We start from the raw sequence: 26881 nt of genomic DNA on the forward strand, positions 1-26881 counted from the left end.
TGACCGGCTGCTTCTCACTGCCTTTCATCTGCCACACACACACACACACACACAGTGGCTCTTTTGTACTGCAGCACTCCTCCAACAGTCAACAGCCGCACCTCTCCCAAACACTGTTTATCTCTTTTCTGGTTTTTAGTCCTTCTCTGTACCATTTCTCCTATTTTTTCCATCTCGCTGTCCCTTTCCATTTCACACTATTGTTTCTGTGTGACAGACTGCATCCTTTTTTTGCAGCTCTGTGCTCCATGCATTAAGAAGCACACATATAGTGATAACAACACATTTTACAGTTTGCGTCAAACTAACACAGAAGCTATTGTTAGTGAATCAGCTTTGATAGCACTTGATAGCTCGGTAAAAATATGTATTAGCATTAGCTGTTAACATTTGCTAAGTTAGCTAAGGTGTTAGTGGGGGTCCCAGTGTCTGATGTGACTGATTTCTCTCCTGGGGTTTGGCTCAGATCTCACTTATGGACGGATGTGCTTTAATCATAGCGCACTCAGGGCCATGGGAGGTCATCATCGCCACACACACATACACACACACACACACACACACACACACACACACACACACACACACACACACACACACACACACACACACACACACACACCATCCTAGCAACTAAACCAATCTTAACCTATTTTGTACACAATGACCCATTGAAAGCTATGAACAGGCTGTCCTTCCTCTTAGAACCACATGAGCACATATAACCACATTTTGCTCACTCAGGACTCAGGATGGTGTCAGTGGTATTTTCAGTCACAGGATAGACACAGGGCCATGCCTTTCTCCGCATAGTGGTAGCGCAGACTCCCTTCAGCAGGCAAATGCCTCCATTTCATGCAAATGGGTTTCAACCACAGCAGAATTCCCCCACTGACAGTGAATGTGGATGGAAGACCACACACAGTAGTCTGGAGCAGTGATGAGTGACAGTACTGACGCTAACATGCTAGTAGCTTAGATTCCTGAGATTTGTACCACAGTTAGTCAAGTTACGTTTGCATAACGATGCATTGGTTCCGAACCCACTTGTTGTCACCTGCTTTGGCATTGAGTCTGTGGTTGTGAGAGCCGCACCACAGAGGCAGAATTTTGAGGCAACTGTGATGTTGGATGCTAAGAATGCTAATCAAACGCTAGCCAATTCTGAGGCGATAGGACCATGTAAAATCTGCCATTTTTTAAATAATAGCTGCCAAACGTAACTGATCCAAGGCCAGCTTCTCTCCCAAAAAAACTTGCCATCAGGTGGAAACAAGGAGCCGTCTGAAGAAATGAGTAGACCCCGTGGAGAGACTGGGGCCTTAAGAGGAAGGAGATAAATCAGAGAGAATAGGGGGATAATCAAGGAGTTACAAGAATACAAGACATGCTTACTCTCAGGATGTGCTGTCTTTCATGCTAAGGGGAGAGAAAGAAGGAGTACAGACAAAAACAAACAAACAAACAAATATAAAACAATAAAGAAAAGGAAAAGGATGAAGACCCCAATAACATAAAGGAAAAGCACATAAGGATACTTCATAGCCACACACACACACACACACACACACTGCCATAGGAGCCGAGTTGTTCCAGGTAGGGTGTGACTTTGGCACAGGGATCATTAACAGAGGTATTCTGAGATGTGTGGACATACCACACACACACACACACACACACACACACACACACACACACACACACACACACACACACACACACACACACTACTAGTATGCTAACTAATGCTAAGGAATTAAACCCCCAGTCCTCCGCTAATAATGATTCACAAACATTTTTCGCACAAACACGGCACAAACAGTATATTTCTTGTTTAATATTATGCTATGGAAATTCATCAACTGCAAATGTTGATGTTCATGGCCCAAAAAACAGCCAGCATGCCCCCTTGTGGTAGAACTTTGATACTTGGAGTACATTTTTCCCAAGCCTACTTTACAATACTGTATAGTAGCAATAATAATTATTATTACAATAAAATCGGTCGGATTTAAAATTGGTCAAGTTAGAATATAGGTGTACATACTGTACTGTACTTTGCCCTATCCAATTCCAGGGCTGCATCTACTCAATCGATATAAGGAACAATGTGTGTGTGTGTGTTAAGCTGTGTGTCCTGCAACACACTCAAAGTCAACTCGCTTCTTTTAGGAACTATTAATCAGTCACTAGCTAGACTGGAGAATGTCCACAGTGGCCTTGACATTGAAACAACAGGACAGCACAAGGACTGTCCATCTGCCACAAGGCATCTGTGAGGATGTCACAGTGCTGACACTCAGTGGTAACTAATGGAAAATGAACACACACAATCACACACACACACACACACACACACACACACACACACACACACACACACACACACACACACACACACACACACACACACACACACACTCAGCACACTCAGATAGAAGAATATAAGAATATGTGACTTACGTTGTACCAGCTCTGGCTCTTCTGCGGGGTGCAGCAGGCAGGCAGGCAGGAGGACAGACAGACAGACAGACAGACAGGAGAGAGCAGAGAGGTAAGTTACTTCACTTCAGAGAAACCAGGCACAGCCCCCCACACATCTCCACGTCAGCTTCCCACACCACATGGCTAGCTGGAACACCACTCTAATCCGCAGTAGTATTTTTAGAGGGTGTGTGTGTGTGTGGGGGTGGGGTGGGGGTGGGTTCTGACATGGGGTGTCTAATTTCAGCCCAGAAGGAGAGCACTACTCACTCTACCTTCACTACAAGTGATTCCCCTTAATCCAGGATAGGATGGATTTAAAATATCTCCATACCCACTTTTTCTAGGTCAGTACAAGTGATGCATTTGTATGTATGCTATTTCTATTATGTGTGTGTTGTTTTATGAGTGTGTATTTCTGCATTTGATCTAATTTCTGCTTTTTATTATTTCTTTTTCAATCATGTCCCAAAAAAGAGTCGTGTGGAGCCACTGATGACTTCATGATGGATTTTGCTCTGTCATCCCTGCAGCCGCCATGACTTAAACAATTACATTTGCTGACAGCAGAGGGCAGCACAATGATAAAGCTCTACAATGGAGACACCATATCCAGCATGTTTCAAAAGACACGGCTATTTTTAAAACACAGATGGCTGTGTTGATGTCTATCCAACTGATCACACTGTCTCCTTCCCTTAAATACAAATTCCACACAATCAGTCTCCTTATCACCAGGGTTTCCCTACCACTCTTAATTTACACATTCCATTCACCTGAGAGTGAATCTTCACATTTTCCAAACCCCAAGTTCCCATCTAATGTCACAACGTGATTAGACCAGAATCCTTCACTGCCCCTGCTGGCGCCTTCAGACTTGATATCTCTCTGCACACAAAGGGCAAGCACCAGCCACCAACTCTCACTGAGGAGTTGGTATTATCAGCCACAGCCACAGGGCACAGGCCCGCCTGTTGAGCCTGCACATAAAACATGGAGGCTAGCAGTGCGGGGGATAAGTCCCACATGGCACTGGTGGTGAGTGACGGAGAGAGCTAGGGCCAGAGGAGGAGGTGGAGGAGGAGGCGGAGGAGAAGGAGGAGGTGATGGAGGAGGTGGTGGAGGAGGCGAGTGCAGGCACACTGGCCCCGTCTTTGGGAAGGCTTTGGGGGAGTGACAGCTTTAATGGAGGCTAATCTGATCTGGAGCTGACAGGGGCGCGAGACAGGGCTTACTATTCAAGTGTACAGTACCTAGAAGAAATGCTGTAACAGGCTGGCTATGTGTGAGTGTGTGTGTGTGTATGTGTGTGTGTGACTGAGTAAGTGACCGTGGAAACAAGAGGAGAGAAATAGGATATGTGTGCACTTATTTGATGGTAAAATAAATGAGACTTTGACATGGAGCGACGGGTAGATATATTGATGAAGAGAAGGAGAGAAATAGCAGCCGTGGCCTACTGGTTAGTGCTTCGGACTTGTAACCGGAGGGTTGCTGGTTCGAACCCCGACCAGTAGGCATGGCTGAAGTGCCCTTGAGCAAGGCACCTAACCCCTCACTGCTCCCCGAGCGCTGCTGTTGTTGCAGGTAGCTCACTGCGCTGGGATTAGTGTGTGCTTCACCTCACTGTGTGTTCGCTGAGTGTGTTTCACTAATTCAAGGATTGGGATAAATGCAGAGACCAAATTTCCCTCACAGGATCAGGAGTATATATACATACTGAGGGGGGGAGAGAGAGAGAGAGAGAGGGAGGGAGAAAGAGTGAACTGAGAAAGAGAGAGAGAGCTGAGAAGCTACAGAAGTAGGATTTCTTTGACAGATTAGATGTGTCCTGTCCTGAATTCCCTCTGGCTTACTCTTCTGAATAAGATCAAGCACACACACACACACACACACACACAGCAACTCTAGTCTTTCTGTAGATATTTTAAACATGACCTGGACCACAGGGGAACCAACATTAACTGGAGAACGAGCTCTGGTTCATTAAACCCACTTTACAACTAGAACTGTTTTAAGGTCGTCTGTAGAAATTATGACCTAAAATGACTATCTTGGAGCTAAATGTAGCTACACTGTGTAGTATGTAACCATTTCACTGTTGGCAGTGTAATACACTCAGAGTTACTGAAAGACATGCATTTTCAGAATGGTAGTGATGCTAGTTAGCATCATAATAAGTGGTGATGTTTTTGCAGTTACATCGTTTAAAGAAATTCTGTTACAATTAATTAACTTAATTAAGTTACAAATATATAGCATAACCAAAAAAAAATAATTCTATATATTATCATGTGCAGCAGCATCAGCAAATATGTATGTCTGCGTATATTCCATATGATGCAACCATCACTATTTCTGTCAGCCCTGCCCTGCCTCACCCTAAGAGCCATTTACGGTACTTGAGTAGGTACCCACACAACTGGATCATCATTGGTACTTCAGCTACCACAAAGATTTTTAATAGAAAGCAAAAGAGTTCTAGTTTCAGTCACCAAAAGTACTGCATGTTTGTCCCTTGAGCAAAACAACGGTATGTGTATGTGTGTGTGTGTGTGTGTGTGTGTGTGCCATCTGTGTCATACATGTGATTGAGTCCCCACTGACACCTCTGTCACTCCAACACATTAAACATGCTTCTGGACGTCATATCCTCTGTCACCATATTGATTCATTGACATTTGACTGTATAGACTTCTATACTAGAGGCTGCATGACAAATGTGTCTGACTGAAATCTATCACTTTCTGACAAGGGGAGAGGGGCGGGGGTGGGCAACAAGGCTGGGGACAGCAAGTAAAGAGTAAAGAGGGCCACTGTAGCAACAGCAACAACACACTCAGTACTGACACCGCTATGGCTACCAGGAACAGAGGGGGCGTGTGAGGTCAAGGGGGTGAAACTAAAAATGAAATGAAGTGCTTACTTTGATGAGGTTTAGCCTGTCATACTGGAAAACAAATTAAAACAAAAGATAATGGAGTGTTACAAGTCCAGTCAGACAAGAAGCCACAGAGGAAGAACACAGGAAGACAGACAGATGAGCTGATGTACATCAAACAGCTTCGGCAGATGGGAATCTCACATGGATAGTGTTCTATTAGGAGCCAGCCTTTCTCAAGGGCAGTGAGTTTGGAAAAGATTTTTTCTGTGTGTGTGTTTGCGTGTGTGTCTCTCTCTCTCTCTCTGTGTGTGTGTGTGTGTGTGTGTGTGTGTGCGTGTGTGCGCACGCATGTGTGAGGATGCTCATAGAAGTGCATGGATGTGTGTGTGTGTAGCCTTTGTGTTTCTTTTAATGTTCATGTCTGTGTAGATGTCTCTCTGTGCCCAGATGCAAACAGGTTGGGAAAGCATTGAGAGGGAGAGGGAGGGCAAGAGGAAGGAAGTTAGTGCAGGGACCACAACATCTCTGTTGGCCTCACCACAACTAGGCAACCTCTGCACTGCAGCAGAACTGGATACCAAGCTTAGAGTGGCATGTCAAGATGTAGCACATCAATCTGCTGCAAAGGAGATGGGTAAGACTAGATGTGTGAGATTAGATGGGTGAGACTAGATGTGTGAGATTAGGTGGGTGAGACTAGATGGGTAAGACTAGATGGGTGAGACTAGATAAGTGAGACAAGATGGGTGAGACTAGATAAGTGAGACAAGATGGGTGAGACTAGATGGGTGAGACAAGATGGGTGAGACTAGATAGGTGAGACAAGATGGGTGAGACTAGATGAGTAAGACAAGATGGGTGAGACTAGATAGGTGAGACAAGATGGGTGAGAGATGAGTAAGACAAGATGGGTGAGACTAGATAGGTGAGACCAAATGGGTGAGACTAGATGAGTAAGACAAGATGGATGAGACTAGATAGGTGAGACAAGATGGGTGAGAGATGAGTAAGACAAGATGGGTGAGACTAGATAGGTGAGACAAGATGGGTGAGAGATGAGTAAGACAAGATGGGTGAGACTAGATAGGTGAGACAAGATGGGTGAGACTAGATGAGTAAGACAAGATGGATGAGACTAGATAGGTGAGACAAGATGGGTGAGAGATGAGTAAGACAAGATGGGTGAGACTAGATAGGTGAGACCAGATGGGTGAGACTAGATGAGTAATACAAATAGAGAGAGAAAAAAGAGGGAGGATGAGAAAAGGTGCACAGGAGCAGGACTGAATGTGAATAACAAGGTTAGTTGAGAGAGAATGAGAGAGGGTAAAATAAAGCAGGAAGAAAGAGACAGGGGAGGAACAGTGAAAGGGAGCACACAATGTGTTGTTAGCTTCTTGTCCCCTCGAGTTGCCTGTACTTCCTGTGCGTCCTCCTGAGGAGTACTTGGCAGAAGCGCTGTGGGGCAGGCAGGGCAGGGAGCGGTGATGTCATGCCCGCTCCTCGCTGTGGTGACCCAGGGCCCCGGCAGGCGCTCACCGGGCAGGCTGTCCCGCCCTGGCCTCGCCATGGCCGCCTGGCCTGCCTTGCTAGCTCCACTAATCCCTCCGCTAAAGCTCCACCGGCCCCTGCGGTCACAGCTGCTAGCACCGTGGGGCAGAGCAGGAGCAGGAGCAGGAAGACGAGGAGGAGAGCGACAAGCAGGCTAACTACACACTCTCCTCTCAGCTCCTCATTGCGCCCTACACTTGTGTGTGTGTGTGTATGTGTGTGTGTGTGTGTATGTTTGTGTGTGTGTGTGACAAGTTCATGTGGATACAGGGCCCTCCGGCACACACTGTTATGGTACTTCTTTATTCTGGCAGCGACACAGAGGCCTGAACCGTGGAAACTGGGCTTTATCAGTGTCTTTAGCTAGCATGGGCGCCACTGGCACAGCTCTGGGCATGGGCTGTGGACGACAGCGTGTGGCGCAGGCCTGGCGCGTGAGACGGCCTCAGAGACGGAGGTCTGCCACCACTGCTGTCGCACACAAAGAATCTGTGACACAGTAGAAGGCTAGTTTCCAGGCTGCAGGGCTGTAGGGGCAACAGGCACACAGACTAGAAGGGGGAGAGGCAGACCCAGAGTGACATACAGTTCAAGAAGCAAGCACAGAGATAGATGTATATATATATATGCACATTACAAGTTTTGTATGTATGTGTGTGCGTGTGTGTTTGTGTGTGTGTGTGTGTTTATGATTATTTGGGTGTTTATGTATGTTTATGTGATTACACTATACGCAGGTCTATGAATCAATCAGTCTTGTGTTGGTGTGTTTGTTTGTGTTTGTAGGTAGATGATTGGGATCAGGGAACAGGCAGTGCAAGGGCACAAAAAAAGGCGTCAACGAAATGGATGCTGGGCTTCAAGGTCAAAGGTCAGGGGTCAAGGATAGCAAAGGGCACAGGGCAGAAGGAGGAGTCACGTAACAGCTCACAAGACAAAAGTCACGGAAGGGGGGAGGGGGGGGGGGGAGAGGGCGAGTGCTGTGCGTGAAGAAACAGAAAAGAGAAATGCTTACTTTGGAAAGTCGCTTGTGAGACTAGCATGCACCAGGAGAAGAACAAAGAAAGAAAAGAAAAATAAAACAAACAAAAAAAACCAGAATAAAACATAAAATGCCAAGAAACGAGAAACAGCTAAAAAGAACAAAACCAAACGTCAGTTTCAGGTCAAGAGACATTTTAAACATGACATCAGCGAAAGCACTGTGTGCCAGTATAGGCACTAGCAGAGAGACAGGGAGAGAGAGAGAGACAGATAGAGAGAGACAATGACCACAAAGCAACAGGTGATGGACAAGCACTTCAAATGGAGAGTTTAAGGGAACATAAATGGCATGGAGGAAGGAGAATGAAGGAGAGAGAAAAGGTAAAAAAAAGAAAGAAAAACCATGAATGGAAGACAGCAAAAGAAAGAGAGAGAGAGAGAGAGAGAGATCAAGAGAAAAAGAGAAAGTGTGTGTGTTGTTCCTACAAAAACAGGTTATAGAAATATGAAGTTAACCCTGTTCATGACTGCTATACTTCTAGAGAGGTGATAGCTGGTCTCAGCAGTGGTGATTGGTCTACTGTTCTTCCCCCTCCCTGCCTGCCTCGGTCCAGATCGTGGAACCTCATTAGAAGCTCTTGACCTTAATTCTAACTCCCTGGAGAGCACCCTTGAGTCTATAGGGAAAATACTTCATAGACTGTGTGGGGGTCCTTAAACATAAACATGATGCACATTAACACATGTACACACACACACACACACACACACACACACACACACACACACACACACACACACACAGACACAAATAAACACACACATACACATCGAGACACATACTGTAAATGTCAACATAATGTCAGTCTCCTGTACTGGTCCCTAATTGCTATACAGACATTAGCGTTAATTTAGCTTTGGCTCAGCTCCTTCTAAGCTCTCCCCAATAGGTGGACCCATCTGAAGAGCTAAAGAAAGAAAGTATGCATACATGTATACTACCGTAACAACATAAAATGGCTTATTCATTAAAGGACTGACCATCATAGAATACTTGGAAATAAAGAAGTTCAATATTGTATTAACATGGAAAATATTATTTTATGTATAGTGAAACACCTACTACCCTGGAAGATTCCTAAATCACTTTCTTCAAAAATGTAGTATTAAATCTAATAGAAGTATCTAATAGAAGTATTATTTCTGTTTTGTTTTTTGTTATTTATTCATTACTAGGACACAAAGTCGTCAGTTAGGGTGCTGTTACAGCCAAGCACATATCACTGGCTAAATAAAGCTGTCGGCCAGTGTCCACCCCTGCTCTGCCTGACCCCCCCACAAACAGACACACGATCCCTCTCTCTCTTTCCGGGCTTGTCTAATCGAACGTGTCGTTGATGAGGATTTCTTGGCTTGGTGAGCCCTGTGTGTGCCTGTGAGGATGGAGTGTGGTGGTGTGAGGGTCACTATAAAAATCGAACTGACCGCTGGCAGGAAGATCCACACTAAATGTGAGTTACTGTCTGAAAGGGCTATGGACCCCTTCAAGAGAGTTCCATTATCAGCATCATAGTTGGCCCCACAAGACTTCCTTTTTAACATTCCATATGTTCTCTTAATGCAGAGGAAGTAGATTGGGGCCCAAATAGAACGTTCAAGCATTGTTTTTGTTTTTATTGTTGAAAGGGTCTATTAGAGCAACACTGCACCTTTCAGCTTTTGAAAGCAATGCCCTACATAGTTTGGGTATTGTACATGCCTGTATGCCATGCATGTAATAAGGACATTATTTATTATAACAAAAAATGAGACGTCCAAAAATGGATTCTCTAGCCTTGTAGCAGCTTAGCCTAGCCTACTGTTAATGTACTGCATAGTGTAAGAAGTCACCATTACTAATGCTGACACACTGCATACAATCATTTAACAAGTCACAAAGTTAAAGTTTCAATATAATACACACCTATGAATGAACATACTTCCCTATAAGTCCAGCAATCAGTTACTGGTACCCTGAGGCAGTAAACCTGTGGTGCTCCGTCTGGCTTGAACAGGTCCTGGGCTACCTGGCTCGTCTGAGTGAGTTCTCCCAACAACTCAATGCATACTCTGATAGGGTGACTGGTATGGGGTAGAAGGAGGGGGGTGTGGGTGCCTGCTGTTGTATGGTCAGCAAGAGGTAGGGGGGTAGGAGGAGAGAGGAACCAGGCAGCCAGTGGATAGTAAGGGGGAGGAGGAGGGGTATGGTGTGGTGGGAGGGGTAACTTGGGGGAGAAGAAACTGAAGTTCAGCATCAGACGGGGGTGGGGGGGGGGGGGGTGATGTTGATGGTCTGGAGAATGGGGTGCTGGGGGGTCTAGAGTCCGCTTGGCGAGGGCTCACCTTGGAGTTCTTGCCACTGCTGCGAGCCGTCTGCACAGAGCAGGTGCGCTGCACCAGCTGCTCCGGGGTGGACGGAGATTTGTCCGAAGACTGGTCCGAACCCTTCTCCACCATGGCGGCGTCCACCTCCAGGCCCTGGGGCGTCGGCGAACGGGAGCGTTTGCGCAGGACGGGTGAGCAGGCGGGCGTGCTCCGGTTTGAGTTACTGGCAGTGCTGGAGAGAGAGAGAGAGAGAGAGAGAGAGAGAAAGAAAGAGAGCGAGTGAAGGAGAGAAGAGAGCAGAAGGGAGCAGAGAGATCAAGGCAGATGAGAAGGTAAGAAAGGAAAAAAAAGAAAAAAATGGCTATTAATGAACAGGTTTCATTTTAATAACATGGTACTCTCAGATCAACTAACACCTCAAGGTGTGTGTGTGTGTGTGTGTGTGTGTGTGTGTGTGTGTGTGTGTGCATGTGTGTGGGGGGGCTAAATTCATAGGGGACAGGTTTTTATTTTTGCTTCTCTGCTTTGGATCATCTCCATGAGACACAGAAGACTGCTATTCCATGGTGTTCTCTGCTTCTCTACGTTCTACACACCTTTGGCTTACTACATCATGCGCATTAGATCCACAACAGACTGGCATCTGTCAAAATGGTGGCTGAAACTACTTCCGCACGTTGCCAGAAAGTCAAACAGCACAGCGCCAGCTCAGGGTCGATGGCATTCGTAGAGAAACCATGGCAACCACACGAGCCTGTGAGGAACCATCATTTGGGGCTTCTCACCAAATGCAACATATGATTAAGTGACTTCTAGACAAATATGTGGAGTCATGCAAACATTGTTATTGTCCCCACACTCACACGAAACACCCTTGCTGTAGCAGATCTAACATATGTTGAAAAAATGCAGTGTTTTTATCCAGCCATGTTCCATCTCAGCTGTAAGTGTTTTACTCTGCATCTTGTCCACTGGACTGAACAGGTCAAGCTCAGATAAATAATCCCCCTATCGCCCAACAATCAGATCAACCATTTACCAGCGTCCATGTCAATCTCAAGGGACACAACAAACTGTTCAGTGTGCCTGCGGTAAAAATGACACCCACGCACGCACGCACGCACAACCCCCCCCCCCCAACAAATAACCACACGGCACGACACCACAACTCCCGGGGCCTTCCGCTGTCTGCTAATCTGGTACTTACGAATACAGGTGCGTCATACTGGACTGGCGAAAGAGCAAGTCCCAGGCCATGAAGTGTGGGTGCGGGGCAGGCTGCGTAGGGTGCTCTCCCATGGACTGGAGGACCAGCAGGTCACTCATCAGCATGCCCCCACTCAAACGCCTCCGCCGCCTCCGCCGCTGCTCTGTGAACTCGGGGTCCATGGCCGCCGGCCGTCGGGAGGGACGCGGCGATTTGATGACACTCATTTGGACAGACGTGACAGACCCTGACGCGACAGCATTCGAATCGTATCGACAACCAGACGGCTCGGAGTCCCCCTTGTGATGTGAACTCACATGATTCGAGAACTAAAAGCTATGCGTGCGCCATGTTGATTCTTGGAGGGGATAGACGTAGGAACATGACAAACACATTATCTAAACGAGAGCGAGCGAGAGAGAGAGGCACAGTGTCTTAGAGTGTTAATGTGGACTTGCCCCACAAGCCTGAAAATGTCTACTTGGCCACGCCCTGTGTTTACATGACAGCAGTGGGTAATCCCATTATGTCACTGCAAATAGGCTTGAAGAATTACCCCCACTACCCAATAATACACTGCACACTCCTGCAGGAATCACCGAGAGACACTGATTACTGTGCCACGGACAGTCAAACACACACACACACACACACACACACACACATACATACATACATGCACACACACACACACACACTTTTTACTTCCCTCTGCGGATGTATACAGTTCATGTACAGCAGACGTATGGGATGATCACACTTTCCATACTGTAGTCAGCAACAGAAAACACTTTTACACAATTACCTCAGGCAGTTATTTTTCTGCATTACTATGAATATTTATTTCCTGGGTCCTTTGAAAGCAAGTATTTGCCTCCCTCTTTGTTGCCCCCTCTAAGCTGTCCTATATAGGGTTGCCACCTGTGTCTGACAAAAATCCTGGACATTTTGACCATCCAATCGACCTTTTTGTTTGTAAGCAACGGCCTTTTCAAGACATCTAACCCAAGATAAAACCGGTCATTCTAAGCGACAATTGTATAGCTAAAATTAGTAAGAATGACAATTTCTAGTTATTTGTTTAGTTAATTGCTTTATTTAATAGCAGACCTTTATTATTTTGTTATATTTTCAACAGTTTTTAGTTGTGGACACCTGGGGGCAGTATTGAGAGAAAAAAGGGGGAATACATAATTAAGTTCTGCTTTTTTGCTTATGTGGAATAAACTTTCCTTTCTCTGTCTCTCCTTGTCCCACACACTCTCCGTCTCCACCTTACCATTTCTAATGAACCTCCACGGTCGTCTCCCCCACCACCACCACCCATGTTATGCTACGTCATTTTTGTAGAGCCAATAAGGCAATGCATACGTTTATGGACGTAGGCACGCTTCAATTAAACTGAAATACACATTTTGCACATCATGTACAAAAATCCGGGACATTCAGTGTCCAGGATTTTTATTTTTATTTTCCTGGACAGACCATGAAAATCCTGGACAATCAGGAAAATCCTGGACAGGTGGCAACCCTAGTCCTATACCCAGCTGTACTAAACATGGACTCTGAGAGACAGGAGCCTACGGCCTAGAACAGAGTAGATGTGCGCTATCAAGCGTTCTGGACTGAGTGTCCTCTGATGTGTGGGTGACACACAAACATGCGTTTGCACACACACACACACACACACTTTACATACACACTTCAAAGCACACACACACACACACACACACACACACACACACACACACACACACACACACACACACACACACACTCACTTTCCAGCCCTCCAGACCTCGCTAACCTAACTGCTCGTATTGACCTGGTCTCTGGAGAACAAAGGCTGTAAATGATCCTGCGGGGTGCCTTTTTGCGCAGGCCTGACCTGGTCACATTATCCACCATTACACAAGCGCTTACATCATGTGCAGCCAATCATCTCGTTCCCGACGGGCACAACTGTGCCACTCTACAGTTACATCGCTGTTGCCCTTCTACACACGTCTCATGCTTAAATCACAGACTACTGCCACCCACTGGACGGGGTCTCAGGTGTACGGCTCCGTCACAGCAGGCCCCTGTGGACACAGCATGCATGTGTTGGCATGCATTTAGCTGTGTGCCCATTAAAGGAATGCTTGAAGGTTCCTCTTACAAGTTCCAGTATGGAACCAATGGAACCTTATGGAATTAGCTGTTGGAGGCAAATATTTTTCAAACCTTAGAAGGATTCTGATAGAGAAGATTTGCTTCACAGAAAGTGTGAGTACACATTACCAAAGCAGCAGAAAAATATGCGCTACCTCTAAAATGTGCAAGCTTTGACTGCCTCCTACAGTGCTTGCTTAGTCGATATAAATATGCTGAGGTTTAGGTGCAGAAAGGACAAACATATAGACAGCAGATTCAGGATCAAGGCACTGCTCAAGCAAGGGAAGACCAGGAGGGATTATTACCCTTCACAGTGCTTCATGAAACACTACCCCATGCAAGGAGAGAGTGAGCAAAAGATACAGGCATTAGCTGTTCGGTAGCCATTGACACAGCCAGTGGTTTCATTGACTGAGTCAGAGATAGCAGGGTCAATAGTGAGAGGGCGCTGGGGGCTTAGGGGATGGAAAGTATACTACTCATCCAGAGCACTGGGAGAGAGGAGGACGTACAGACCTTCCAGATGGACCCTGACAGGTTTTTCATGGCACTCCCCTGAGGACTGTTCTAAGCCAATTATTCATCGGAGGCTTATGACGCCCGGGGCAGTGAGTGCAGACATGCAACCAAAAGGAGGAATGGTGAGGATGAGAGACTTCCCTCACCTTGCCAATTCACACTAGTCTCTGTTTGCTTAGCCAGTGATGAGTCTGGTTTATGATAATCATGCTAACACAAGCCTTATAAAGCCTTGTGCTAGCAGCTAATGCTCACACAAGCCTGACAGTGCTATAATATGTTAGCGGCTAATGCTAACCCAAGCCTAATTTGGATTTGAATTTGGATCCTTGGATAGACACACTCACTATTGCATTACCTTTCCAGCTAGCATGGCTAGTACTTTTGTCCTAGTGTGTAGTGACTCAGCCTTTTGTTGCTTAAAGATGGCTGAGTCAGTCAGGCCTTGGAACAAGACATGCGTGTTTGTCCTGACACACAGTGGTGAGCAGTGACATAGCTCCATGCCTGGGGATGGCACTGGCAATGAAGTGCACCTGCATAAATTATGTGTGGCAGGAAAAAGAATACAATTATCTTAAAAGCCTTTGTGTACAATGGGTGAACATCATGCCCTTCTTTCTCAATAAACCCCCGAGGTAAAGTGGACAGTTACCTGGTTTGTATGCCTGTTGTTTACTAGTATTTTCTTCTGTGAAGCTACACTGAATGCAGATGAATGGGGCTGGGCATGCTAGATAGCTTAAGGTCTGGTTTGAAATTAGCATATTCAGTGAAAATGTAATGTCGTAGCCTTACAAATGTAAACACAATTATATGACCAGAGTCTAAGTGTGCAGCTATTTTACTCAGTTATATTAATAGAATGTAATAAGACAATTATAATATGAATTGAATTATAATATGAACTGTTATAATATGAATTATAATATGAACTGTTTCAAATACAGCTGTAGGCTATGGTAGGCTGTTGGTGCAATAACGAAGTTCCAACCACAACAATCAATACATTTTGCAGTTGTCTCTGAAAAACCAATGACTATTATAAGTTGGTAACAATGAACATGTAAAGAAGGTGCATAAACAGTGAGAGTGGGATCATGTTATTTATGTTATCATCTTGCTTGCTACAGTAAGCCTCCTCTACATACTTGCTGCACACTGCCCCCCCCCCCCTACATACACAGCACATTGTCTTCAGGATCTTCTCCAACACACATCCTCTACATACTTGCAGCACACTGCCTCCACCTACCCACACACACACTACACACACACACACACATACAGTCACTGCTCCACTCCCCTCCCATCCACACACACATCTTCACTGTCATCACTCACATACTCTGCTTGCAATAGTAAGTCCCTTCACCATACTTGCAGTACACTGCCCCCCCCCTACATACACAGCACATTATTTCATCAGGAAGCTTCTCCAACACACATCCCCAACATACTTACAGCACACTGCCCCCAATACACAGCACATTGTCTCATGAGGAAGCTTCTCCAACACAGAACACAAGAAGAGATATCCGCACACTGTATCTAAAGCTCCCAGTTTAATGGTGGATGATGATACACAATTAAAGACCCGAGTGGTCATTAAACTGGGGTATTTAGATACAGAGCTTTAGATACAGGATATCTCTTTGGGTTCTCATTGTATTCCCAATATCCAGCACCTGTACTTCAGTCCACTTCTATCTATCCACACTCCACACTATCCACACCACTTCAGTCACTTCTACACAAGCTTCTCCAACACACATATTACACACTGCCCTCTCCCCACATATACAGCACACTATCCCATCTCCCTTGTCATCCCCCCAACACACACACCAAGACCCCTGGCAGTTGGGTTAGCCCCTTGAGCCGTGGATCTGCCCAAGGTTTCTTCCTTAGTAAGGGAGTTTTTCCTTGCCCCTGTTGCTCTTGGGTGCTCCTTGTTGGTGCCCCCCCCCCCAATTCCAATCCTCCCCCACCTTTCTTATGCAGCCCTTGCTACTTAATCTACTAAACCCTCTTCTACTGCACTTTTTAAAATGCACAAGTAGGCTGACACCAGACATAATTTCACTGCATTTCTTACATCCAGTAACTATATGCATGTGACAATAAACTTCCTTGTATCCTTGTTAGTTTCCTGTGGAGAGCTATAAACAGTCTGGTTAAAAGAGAAGGAAACCAATAGCGACGTGCATGCTAGGATGCTGGAGGGTGTGGAGTGCATTGGTATTCCGCAAGCAGAATCACTGTCTGGAAGGGGTCTAGTAGAGCAGAGAGTGTGTTCACATGTACACACAAAAATACACACGCACACACACACACACACACACACACACACACACACACACACACACGCACACACACACACACACACACACAGTCACACACACACATACACACACACAGTCAGTCAAACAAACACATGCACCCACACACACACACACACACAAACACAATTTATAGTTAGTCAGAAGGCCTCTGATTCATAGTTAAGCACTCTCAGAGTTAAATCATTTCTCATGTCACATGCAGGATCCAGGCTGAACAGTGAATGGCCTAACCTGCCTGTCATAGGTCTAACTACGAGGACTCCAGAGAGAACAGGTCACAGGTCTGAAATTCTCACAACTCAGAGTGGCATACACGCACGTACACGCGCATACACATAAACACAAACGCACACACACACACACACACACTCACATACACACACACACACACACACACACACACACACACACACACACACACACACACACACTGTTTGTAAGGCACATAAGACACTGTCCAGAGACTCATTATAAGGAATTAGCACAGAGAGGAAGATAAAGAGAGAGTGGAAGTAGGAGAATAACAGACACAGACTGAATGCTGAACATGCTGGACTCACAGAGAAAAACAAGGGGAGGGAGGGAAAGACAGAAACAAATAGAGAGAGAGAGAGAGAGAGAGAAATGCAGAGAGAAATGCAGAGATAAAAGTGAGCGTGAGAGAAAAGGGTAGAAGGAGAGGTTCTGTCCTCCAAGTACACAAGCAAGAGATCATGCCGGTTTGCTGCACAAAGCAAAGAGGCAGAATGAATATTAAACAGACTCCAGAAGACTGAGTCTGCCTCACCACCCCTCCAGCCCTCCTGATTTTAAACGCATCGAGGGAGACAGGCACCCAGCCTCTCAGTCCACCGCACCACCCCACGCCACATCACACCACGCCACGCCACATCACAGTCAGCCCCAACCAGAGCGTTGTTACCATTACCATGGCAACCCCTGCGATCTTGAGAAGGGGGTGGTGGTGCTTTTTTTTTGTTTTGTTTGTTTTGTTTGGTGTGTGTGTTGTTTAGAGGAAGAGGCATGCTTGAGAGGAACAAAAAGGAATACGGGAAAGCAGTGTGAGAGGAGAGAGAGAGAGAGAGAGAAAGGTGAGACATATAAGAGAGAAGGGGGTAGAAAGAGAGAAATATTCTGATATTAGACAAAAGGAAGCATGGCTGAGTTCTCCCATGAAGGAACATGGATAAGCTGTACGGATGATTCACTTACACTGCCACACTCACAGACCAACACCTCTGGGGGAGGTTTTGCCATTGTGTGCAACTCATTTTTCAGCCTTCACCATTTGATTTCATTCTCAATTACACCATAGTGAAGACCTATAATGCAATTATGCGTGTGCATTAAAATTTGGTCTTGTGTGACTTACTCTCCTTTCTCCTTAGTCCTCTGCAATTATCAATGATGATTGAAGCACCTTGCACAGTCAACAGCTCAGAGTCTGTCTGATAGGAGTGTATGTGTGTGTGTGTGTGTGTGTGTGTGTGTGGGGGGGGGTATAGGTGTGCATAGGAATACATGCATCATCAACACCATCCTATAATGCAGACACTGGGAAATGGCTTTCAAAAAGCTTCTTTTCCCCACGCTACATGCACATTGCCATAGCAACAATAGCGAATGGTGTAAAATATTCAGTATACTGAGCTAAATATACCCCCCACCCAAGGAAGTTCTCTACTGACAGTGCCGCATGCTGTCAGCCTGCTAGCATGGGAACCAAACAGCATTGACAAAGATGCTACCCTCCAGTTGGAGGTAAATGCACAGAGATTTGTACAGGAAGCTAATAGGGATGATGGTAGGGTAGCGTAGTGGTTAAGGACCTGGGCTTAGTGGGCTAGCATGTAGTAGCCAGAAAAGTTGTCAGTTCAATTCCCGCTGTTGTGCCCTTGAGCAAGGCACTTAAACCCCGAGTTGCTCTGGTTGCAATGGCCAAATGTAAGTCACTCTGAATAAAAGTGTCTGCTAAATCCATAAATGTATGCAAATATAATAACCTCTTGGTATCAATCATGTTAGCATGCTAATATTTGTTACACAATCAGCTGTCGATAGCTACGGTTAATTTGTTGCCTTAATAATTACTTTTTTTCTTATTTCTCATTTTAACTTTGGCAGGAATACAAAAGTGAGGGAAAAGATAAACAAGAACAAAATCCTGAGACTGAAACGGAGATGCTGTGTAAAGAAAGCATGTATTGATCATCTATCACCCTTGGATGTGCTTAGTTGCATGACATGCTCATCAGTAATCACTTGCCACTGTACTGGTGGATTTCATAACATTTCAAAAACACCTGACAAAAAAGCAGGGTATAAATGGGCGCTAAACACCAAAATAATTGCTGGAGCACAATATAATATTCTAAGCATAACCCACACACTTTCCTCAGCCCAGAAGTAAGAGAGTTGACACCGTTAAGTGACTACGGTGCTAATTGCGACCTGTCCAAGTAGGCAGTCACGCTCCAGTTGCCAGTGGCCGGAGATTTCAGGCTTTTCCGGAAGCCTCTGTCTTCATGACAGCATTGGCTGCCACTGAATAATCTCCATCTGGCAAGACACTTCCTCCCTCTGCATCCCGCCAGGACACCACTCTCACCGCTCACTATCTCACACAGGAGAGCGGGCGGCATGCAGGAACCCAGGTACACACACACACACACACACACACACACAGTCACACACACACACACACCCACACCCACACACACACACACACACACACACCACACACACACAAATATATGCACTCAATCCATCAATCACCACATGAGAGCACAGTAGCATATCGTCATCTATCTCCACATCAGTAGAACCCATCTCCCGTTTCCCAGCCTCCTCCTTCCCTCATCCCGTGCAGCATGGGCACACATACTGTAGGAGAGAAAAGGTGTGTGTGTGTGTGTGTGTGTGTACAGTATGGTGTGTGTGTGAGAGAGAGAGAGTGTGAGAGGAAAACAAAGATGGCTAGTCCAAAACGAGTGCTAGTTCTGCAGGCATAATTAGTGATCTGGTCTCCTACTGCTCCTGCAAATACATGAATGAGAGGACGATGCCTACAGCCTCCACAACATCAACCATCAAAAGATCACCGCCATGCTGCTCAATCGGCAGCCATGTTACATAAGGCATCAAACACAGACAGAGCCATGCACACACACACACACACACACACACACACACACACACACACACACACACACACACACACACCCCACCTACTCATTCATCCTCTCTCACACACACACACACACTCCTACTCCCACATTCAAAACACAGACCGACATAATCATACACACACCCAGACTGATACAATTCCCACACACATGCACAGGCACATCCATATCCACGGCGTTGGCATTGTCACTAACCTGGCAGCCATGAAGCTCAGCACTGTTGCGCTCAGTACCTCTCAACATGGATGGGCAGAGAGAGCGGTGAGCAGGAGAGGGAAGAGGAGGAGAGGGAAGAGCAGGAGAGGGAAGAGGAGGAGAAGGAGGACATTCCGGGAGGACGAACGCAATGGCAGCGAGCGAGCGTATGGTGCAGTGATGGACGGACGTGCTTACTCTCACTTGGCCGGACCCACACACACACACACACACACACACACACACACACACACACACACACACACACACACACACACACACACACAGCCCTGTGGCTACGGCAGCTTCCGCCTGTTCTCCTCCTCGGCGTTTCCCATGTTGCTGCTGCGGCTGCTTTCTCTCTCTCTCTCTCTCTCTTCTTCTTCTTCTTCTCTATCACTCCTCTTCACTATCTATCCGTCTCTTCTCTCTGTGTTGCTGCTGCTGCTGCCAGTACTACTGCCTGTTTCTCTGCTGCACTGCTCCTCTGCCTCTCACTGCCTACTCAATACAGCTCTATCACTCACAGAGAAAGAGAGCGAGAAAGCGCGAGAGGGAGGGATGGAGGGAGGGTGGCAGAGAAAAAAAGATAGATACAGAGATGCTGAGCATGAGGGAGATGGTGTGTGAGAGCATGCGAGTGAGAGAGACAGACAGAGACAGTGAGAGAGGGGAGAGAAAGAGAGGGGGAGAGCAATAAACAGAGAGATTTAGTGTGGACAGACAGACAAGAGAGATCGGAAGGAAAGAGAGCATGCAAAATGAGAGATGCGGAGAGGAGGGACGCTGCAGTGGAGAGGAGGAGAAAGGGAGGGGAGCAGACGAGAGGGAGGGAGGAAGAGAGGGAGGGAGGGAGGGAGGCAGAGAGGGGATGGGGGGAGGGAACAGAGAGAGGGAATGAGGAGAGGGAATGAGGAGAGGGAGGGGGCCAAGATGAAAGGAAGCGAGGGAGTGAAAGAGCAGGGGAGAGATGGAGAGAGAGAGAGAGAGAGAGAGAGAGAGAGAGAGAGAGAGAGAGAGAGAGAGAGAGAGAGAGAGCAGAGGTGGTGTGTGAGAGAGAGAGAGAGAGGGAGGTGCAGAGGTGTGTGCTGGCTGCCTGCTCATTATTCATGGTGCTGATGAATGGAGTGGAGTGGGGTGAAGGCTGACATCATCAGCTCACTTTACGCCAGACCCACCTCACCACCTCGCCAGCGCAGGCACACACACACACACACACACACACACACACACACACACACACACACACACACACACACACACACACACACACACACTTCACTAGAACCCCACACACACATTCGCCAAAAACCCCAATAGCAGCAGCAGACAAATCTGTAAGTCATGTGGTTTCATCTGTTTGTCAACTGATGACCGGCCGCACCTGCAGTCTTTTTGCAGCCACTGTTTGATTTACCCACAGAGTGTCTCTGCGTGTGTGTGTGTGTGTGTGTGTGTGTGTGTGTGTGTGTGTGTGAAGAGAGAGAGAGAGAGAGAGAGAGAGAGAGAGAGAGAGAGAGAGAGAGAGAGAGAAAGAGGGTGTGGGGGGGTGGTACTGTTCAACAATGCAGAAATCCCTACTGAAATTGATTGAGCATCATTAATGAGATGACTCAGACCTTTTGTGGTTGAAGCGGCCGGGCAACAATTTAGGGCTCCCAGTGTTTGCAACCCCCATGCACACAAACAAGGACCTGGGTGCTCAGGCTGCTCAGGGTGAGGGGGGAGGGAGGGGGTGGGTAGGGGGTGAGAGGGAGGCTGAGTGCTCGTGAGCATGCGCATACACACATGCGCAAAAAAAACATGCCCGTAAGAACACACACACACACACACACACACACAGTTACGCACAAACACACACACACACACACACACACACACACACACACACACACACACACACAGAGAGAGTAAGCATGTGAGTGACAACCTCTAGCAACTATTGACCAGCTTTGCAAACATTTTTTCTGATTGTGAATTGCAGACAATAACAACTTTGTTTAGAACACCGCTCGCATTCTGGAGCAGTAAGTCTGTTTTGCCTACACTAAGAGTATTAGCAGGTGTAAGGTGTTTACTGTTCCGTTGTTGCTTTATAAATCAGCCAGTTCTCTTGATTTATGAGGTCGGGTTTGTGTACTGATATGGATAAACTAAAAATTTCTTATGAGCACAGCAGTGACTTAGCACATTTGAGTGAGTACATCTGATGCACGGTAGATCATCGGATGAGGTAGACCCAAGCCAAACACAAATACACACAAATACAAACGTATACCCTGTCAAAGTGCACTTAGCAATTTAGCAAAGGAGTTTCATTTCATTGGCAATGGTCATTGTGGCAGTGTGCTTATCGTAATTTTAATTAAAATAAAAACAGCCGGCCTAACGCTTAAACATAGGAATGCCACAATCGGATAAGATTTTCTCATTAAATAGCTTGTTTGGAAGTTCACTAGTTGATATGAACCATGAAAGACAAAAATGTCACTAGAAAGAGGTGTATTTACTGTAATAAATTGACTGCAAACACAGCAGAACTTGGAGAGTTTCTCTGCCAGATTGGAAGGGATACGATTGCAAGTGATGTTTACCCAGAGCACAGTGTTCAAATAAACCAACAAATCTTTATCAACCAGTACCGTTATCTACAGACAGACAGCCAAGCCTTAAATGGGTTTCTGATATCTGATTTCTTGGAAGAAGCTAAAGTCTGGAAAATGGCGTCCTTTAGTCCTCTGCACCCCCACCCTGCACAGTGCACACAGATCTTAACTTCTCCCCACTAGACAAAGCCCAAGCTTGATTTCCTTTTCCAAAAATAACACCTGAAAGGACTTTTATGGAGGCCAATTACGGAGCAGCCCACTGTCCAGACGGCTCCGTCCAAAAGCAATCCTGCTCAGCTGGAATCGTCTGCTCGGGCCTCCCTTAAAAAAAAAAGGGCTGGACTCAGACTCGGGCACAGAGAGCATCTTTGCTCTACTGATGGACCGCTGAGATCTGAGACCCTCTGATCCTACAAGACGGAACCAAAGCCGTCAAACTTTCAGCAAGACTTGAAGTGATTCTTAAAACAGTGACAAAGAAATTGACATTCCTAAAACTCTCTTAGTCAAGTAACAGAGACAGCTGCTTGAAGCCTTGGCTCATTTTAAACATTCAGACACTATAAACTTATATATTTATTTCCCACCTCCTTCTGACAGTGCAAATGAGGCTACACTACACTATGGAAGAGCTAATAAAGGCAGACTACATTCCATTGCTGAATCTGAACTTGAATAGTGTTGGTCTTTTGGAAAACGTGGATCACTTGGAGGCCGAGCGTGCTTTAAAATTTAACGGGGGGAATAGAGGGAAAGCAGTGGCACATAAAGGGCTCAGGATGAGGGGGGGAGGTGTTGTTGTTGAAAGTAAGTGGGGCAGAGCAGCTTTGGCCACTTCTGGACGCTGGGATGAAAAGGACCTTGTCCACCGCTCAGTCGTTCCCTGGCCTAGTTTGACACCTTTGCCCCTGCTGTGCGGTGCCTTGGGAGGAGGCAGATGGTTGCACTAATTATGCAAAAATAGGATTCCTGAGGTAAAGTGTGTATTTGTGTGTGAGTGTGAGTGCTTTTGAGTGTATGTTTGTGAGAGTAAAATTGTGAAGTTGTGTGTGTGTGTATGCACGTGCATGAGTAAATGTGTCTGCAGTTTGTTTGTGTGTGTGTGTGTTTGTGTGTGTGTTTTCTCTGGCAGTTTGAGTGCAGCGTGATCCGTAGCCCAGTGTTGAGGCTGCAGCTTTGCAGCACTTCATTCTGTTCCTGCCATCTCTGTTCCGAAGGGTGTTTAGGCTGTTGTCACGGTAACGTGAATGCAGCCACACATGGCCGCGTCAGAAGTGAACGCTCTGGCCGGAGAGATATTACTGTGCCGTTTCCACAGTTACCACCCCGTCCTCCCATTCTGTAGTGGGCCAATCTGGCAAGAACAACAACAACAAAAAAAAACAACCCAACCCTTTGTGAACTTTCCCAGACATTAGCGATGCTGCTAACTTGTGACATCGCTTTCACTTTCATATGGACTGCGTTTACATGTTCTTTAGTATCCCAGTTATGATCAGGATTTTGAAGTATCCCGTTTTTGTATTTGCGCATGTATAAGTAAGTATAAGTATTATAAGTATATATACTCTTTTGATCGTGAGGGAAATTTGGTCTCTGCATTTATCCCAATCCGTGAATTAGTGAAACACACTCAGCACACAGTGAGGTGAAGCACACACTAATCCAGGCGCAGTGAGCTGCCTGCAACAACAGCGGCGCTCGGGGAGCAGTGAGAGGTTAGGTGCCTTGCTCAAGGGCACTTCAGCCGTGCCTACTGGTTGGAGTTTGAACCAGCAACCCTCCGGTAACAAGTCCGAAGCGCTAACCAGTAGGCCACAGCTGCCCATGTAAACATCATATCCCGATTTCAGAACCCCGGATAAGCCCTTATCCCGGTTTTGAGTATCAAAACCGGGATACTGTTCCATGTAAGCTATACACCTTGTCCTTAACCTTAAAAACTACATCTGCTCCTCATTGCCCCAAAATCTAAATCCCCTGCAGTTTAACTATCGGTCTAATAGATCTACTGATTATCTACTTAATTTTATACTGCACACTGCATTAGCCCACCTTGATAACAGGGGAGGGAATTATGAGCTAATGCTGTTTATGGATTTCAGCTCGGCATTTAATACAATCAAACCTGTTACACTCATTACTAAGCTTGAAGATCTTGGACTGCATTCATCTCTGTGTAAATGGATTTTCAATTTCTTGACTGGTAGACCCCAGGTGATGAGGGTGGGTAGGGTGGGTAGCCACACTTCTTCAGCCCTTACCCTCAACACAGCAGCACCACAGGGCTGTGTTAAGTCCACTGTTGTATTCCCTTTACATCCATGACTGTGCGGCAGTACGTGACTCCAACATCATTGTCAAGTTTGATGGCACAGCCGTAGTTGGCCTCATTTCTAAGAACATTGATCAGGCTTACTTGAATGAGGTAGACTGACTATCAAACTGGTGCCAAACTGGTGCCAGCAACCTACTCCTAAATGTTACCAAGACTAAGGAGATGTTTATAGATTTCAGGCGTGATCAGCAGAAAGTTTACCAACCACTCCAGATCTCAGGTGGAAAGGGTAGAGAGTAGTATTAAATATCTTGGTGTTCATATTTCTAAAGATCTGACTTGATCCAAACATGTCAATTCACTGGTGAGAAAGGCACGCCAGCGTCTTTTTCACCTCAGATGCCTGAAGTACTTTATGCTACCTCAGTAATTACTTAAGAACTTTTATAGAAGCACCATTGAAAGTATTATAACTGGGAATAAACCCTAAAGAGAGAAGTGAGATCAGCAGAACATACCACCAGGAGTGCACTACCCAATCCAGAGGAAACATACATCAGGAGAGTAAAGTCCAGAGTAAAGAAAATCACCAGAGATCCCAGTCACCCCAACAACTGCCTCTTCTCTGCCCTACGCTCTGGGAAACGTTATCGCTGCCTGAGGGCCAACACAGAGAGAATGCGGAAACGTTTTTATCCCCAAGCTATCCAGATACTGAATGAGGACTGTAACAGGAACACAAGCATGTTGGAAACATGTCATGCACTTTAGACATTTCTTCTTCTCTTCTTTTTCTATTTATTTACTTATTTATTTACACATTGCACAGCCATGGAGACAGTGGACAAAGCAGTTCACTACATATACTCTGTATAATTGTTTGTGACAAATACATTTGAATTGAATTTGAATTTAATTTAATTGAATATCCCGGTTTCTCAGACAAATGCGCCATTGCATTAGAAACCGGGATAAGGAGTGCTAATAGAACTTTATTGTATCATAATAACTTTATAAAGTGCTATGTCCATGAGTATTTGTGTATATTAAGTGCATGTTGATGTGTATGTGTGTGCATGCATGTGTGTGCGTCCATGTGAGAGGCCATCTGCAGTGTCGGCCCACGCACACAGGAGTCACAGGAGGGTCAGCGAAGGCAAGCGGCCAGCGTGGGCCCGAGTCTGATCGAAACCGCAGGCCTGACCCGAAACCGGCCTGTAACCGGGCCTAGAAACTGACCGCCACCAGTGCCAACACAGTGCAGGGAGGACCCGGTGGGCACCCAACCCAACGGTCACCCCTTTCCGTCCATGACAACCAGCGGAGACAGTTCCCACTCTTAGGAGTCTTGTGTTACTGGCTCCAACACCAGCAGACCCGTCTCAGCGCTGAGGAGAGCTGACACTCGAGCCGGCCGGTGCAATCTGTCAAGCGCACCCAGCCTCCCGTGGTTCCCTTCCGAAGGCAGGGGCCCATTTGTCATCCTGGCATCCAGGCGCCATGTTGGCTCCCAGAAGTCTACTCACGGGGGAATAGTTTCATCTGGCTCAGTACGCAGGACTTATGTAGCACTGTGGAAAAAAAGCCTTATTATCTGAATCTCTGGTCGAATATGAATACGATTCAACGTACATCAATACCTCAAATGCAGGAGGGGGGAAAAAAATCACTTTTCACAGCATGCTGTGTGCGACAGGAAGTTCTTTGAATGCCCTTTCTCCTTAGGCGAGTGAACAACAGTGCACTTACAGTGCTCTCAAGCCACCTTGTAAAAAGCTAACAAAGTGACAAAATGACTAAAATAGACTACCATTCTGGACCTACTTGTAATAGCAGGAGGACATAAATGCTGAAAGGGGTGATGGTGTTATTACCTAAACCCACATCCATTACTGTATTCATTTAAGGCACTGCATGAGCAGAGTAGCATCTTCATTATGGTCTCCCCTCATATCTAAAGGTGTTCTGTATGGAGGATGGCTGGTGAGGAGTGATCCCTGGATGTTGACCGTTTGAACTTGTTCCACTCATTAGCGTAATGCGGTGGTCGTAAATCACTATTGAAGGGCTACGTGGGGAAGACACAGTTTACTTAACGATGCTGCTGGCCGCTGTGGGCAGC

At 46.2% G+C, this 26881-nt stretch overlaps 1 protein-coding gene across 14 annotated transcripts in view; it reads right to left on the minus strand.

Annotated features, from left to right (window-relative positions):
• The window catches only part of gramd1bb (GRAM domain containing 1Bb), a 124596-nt gene that overhangs the window by 18203 nt on the left and 79512 nt on the right, over positions 1-26881 (minus strand). For 5 of the 14 annotated variants that reach the window (XM_048265342.1, XM_048265341.1, XM_048265345.1 and 2 more), the window contains 5 exons: positions 10286-10499; positions 7935-7955; positions 5411-5434; positions 2464-2484; positions 1396-1419 (listed from right to left, as the gene is read on the minus strand). In XM_048265342.1, coding sequence (XP_048121299.1) covers positions 1396-1419; positions 2464-2484; positions 5411-5434; positions 7935-7955; positions 10286-10499 — 304 coding nt within the window. Of the gene's footprint in view, positions 1-1395; positions 1420-2463; positions 2485-5410; positions 5435-7934; positions 7956-10285; positions 10500-11474; positions 12443-19872; positions 20659-26881 lie in introns of those variants that run through there. The other 9 variants (XM_048265339.1, XM_048265338.1, XM_048265336.1 and 6 more) reach the window with 6 other exon arrangements.

The sequence above is a fragment of the Alosa alosa genome, chromosome 15 (genome assembly GCF_017589495.1).
Source record: "Alosa alosa isolate M-15738 ecotype Scorff River chromosome 15, AALO_Geno_1.1, whole genome shotgun sequence".
NCBI lineage: Eukaryota > Metazoa > Chordata > Actinopteri > Clupeiformes > Clupeidae > Alosa > Alosa alosa.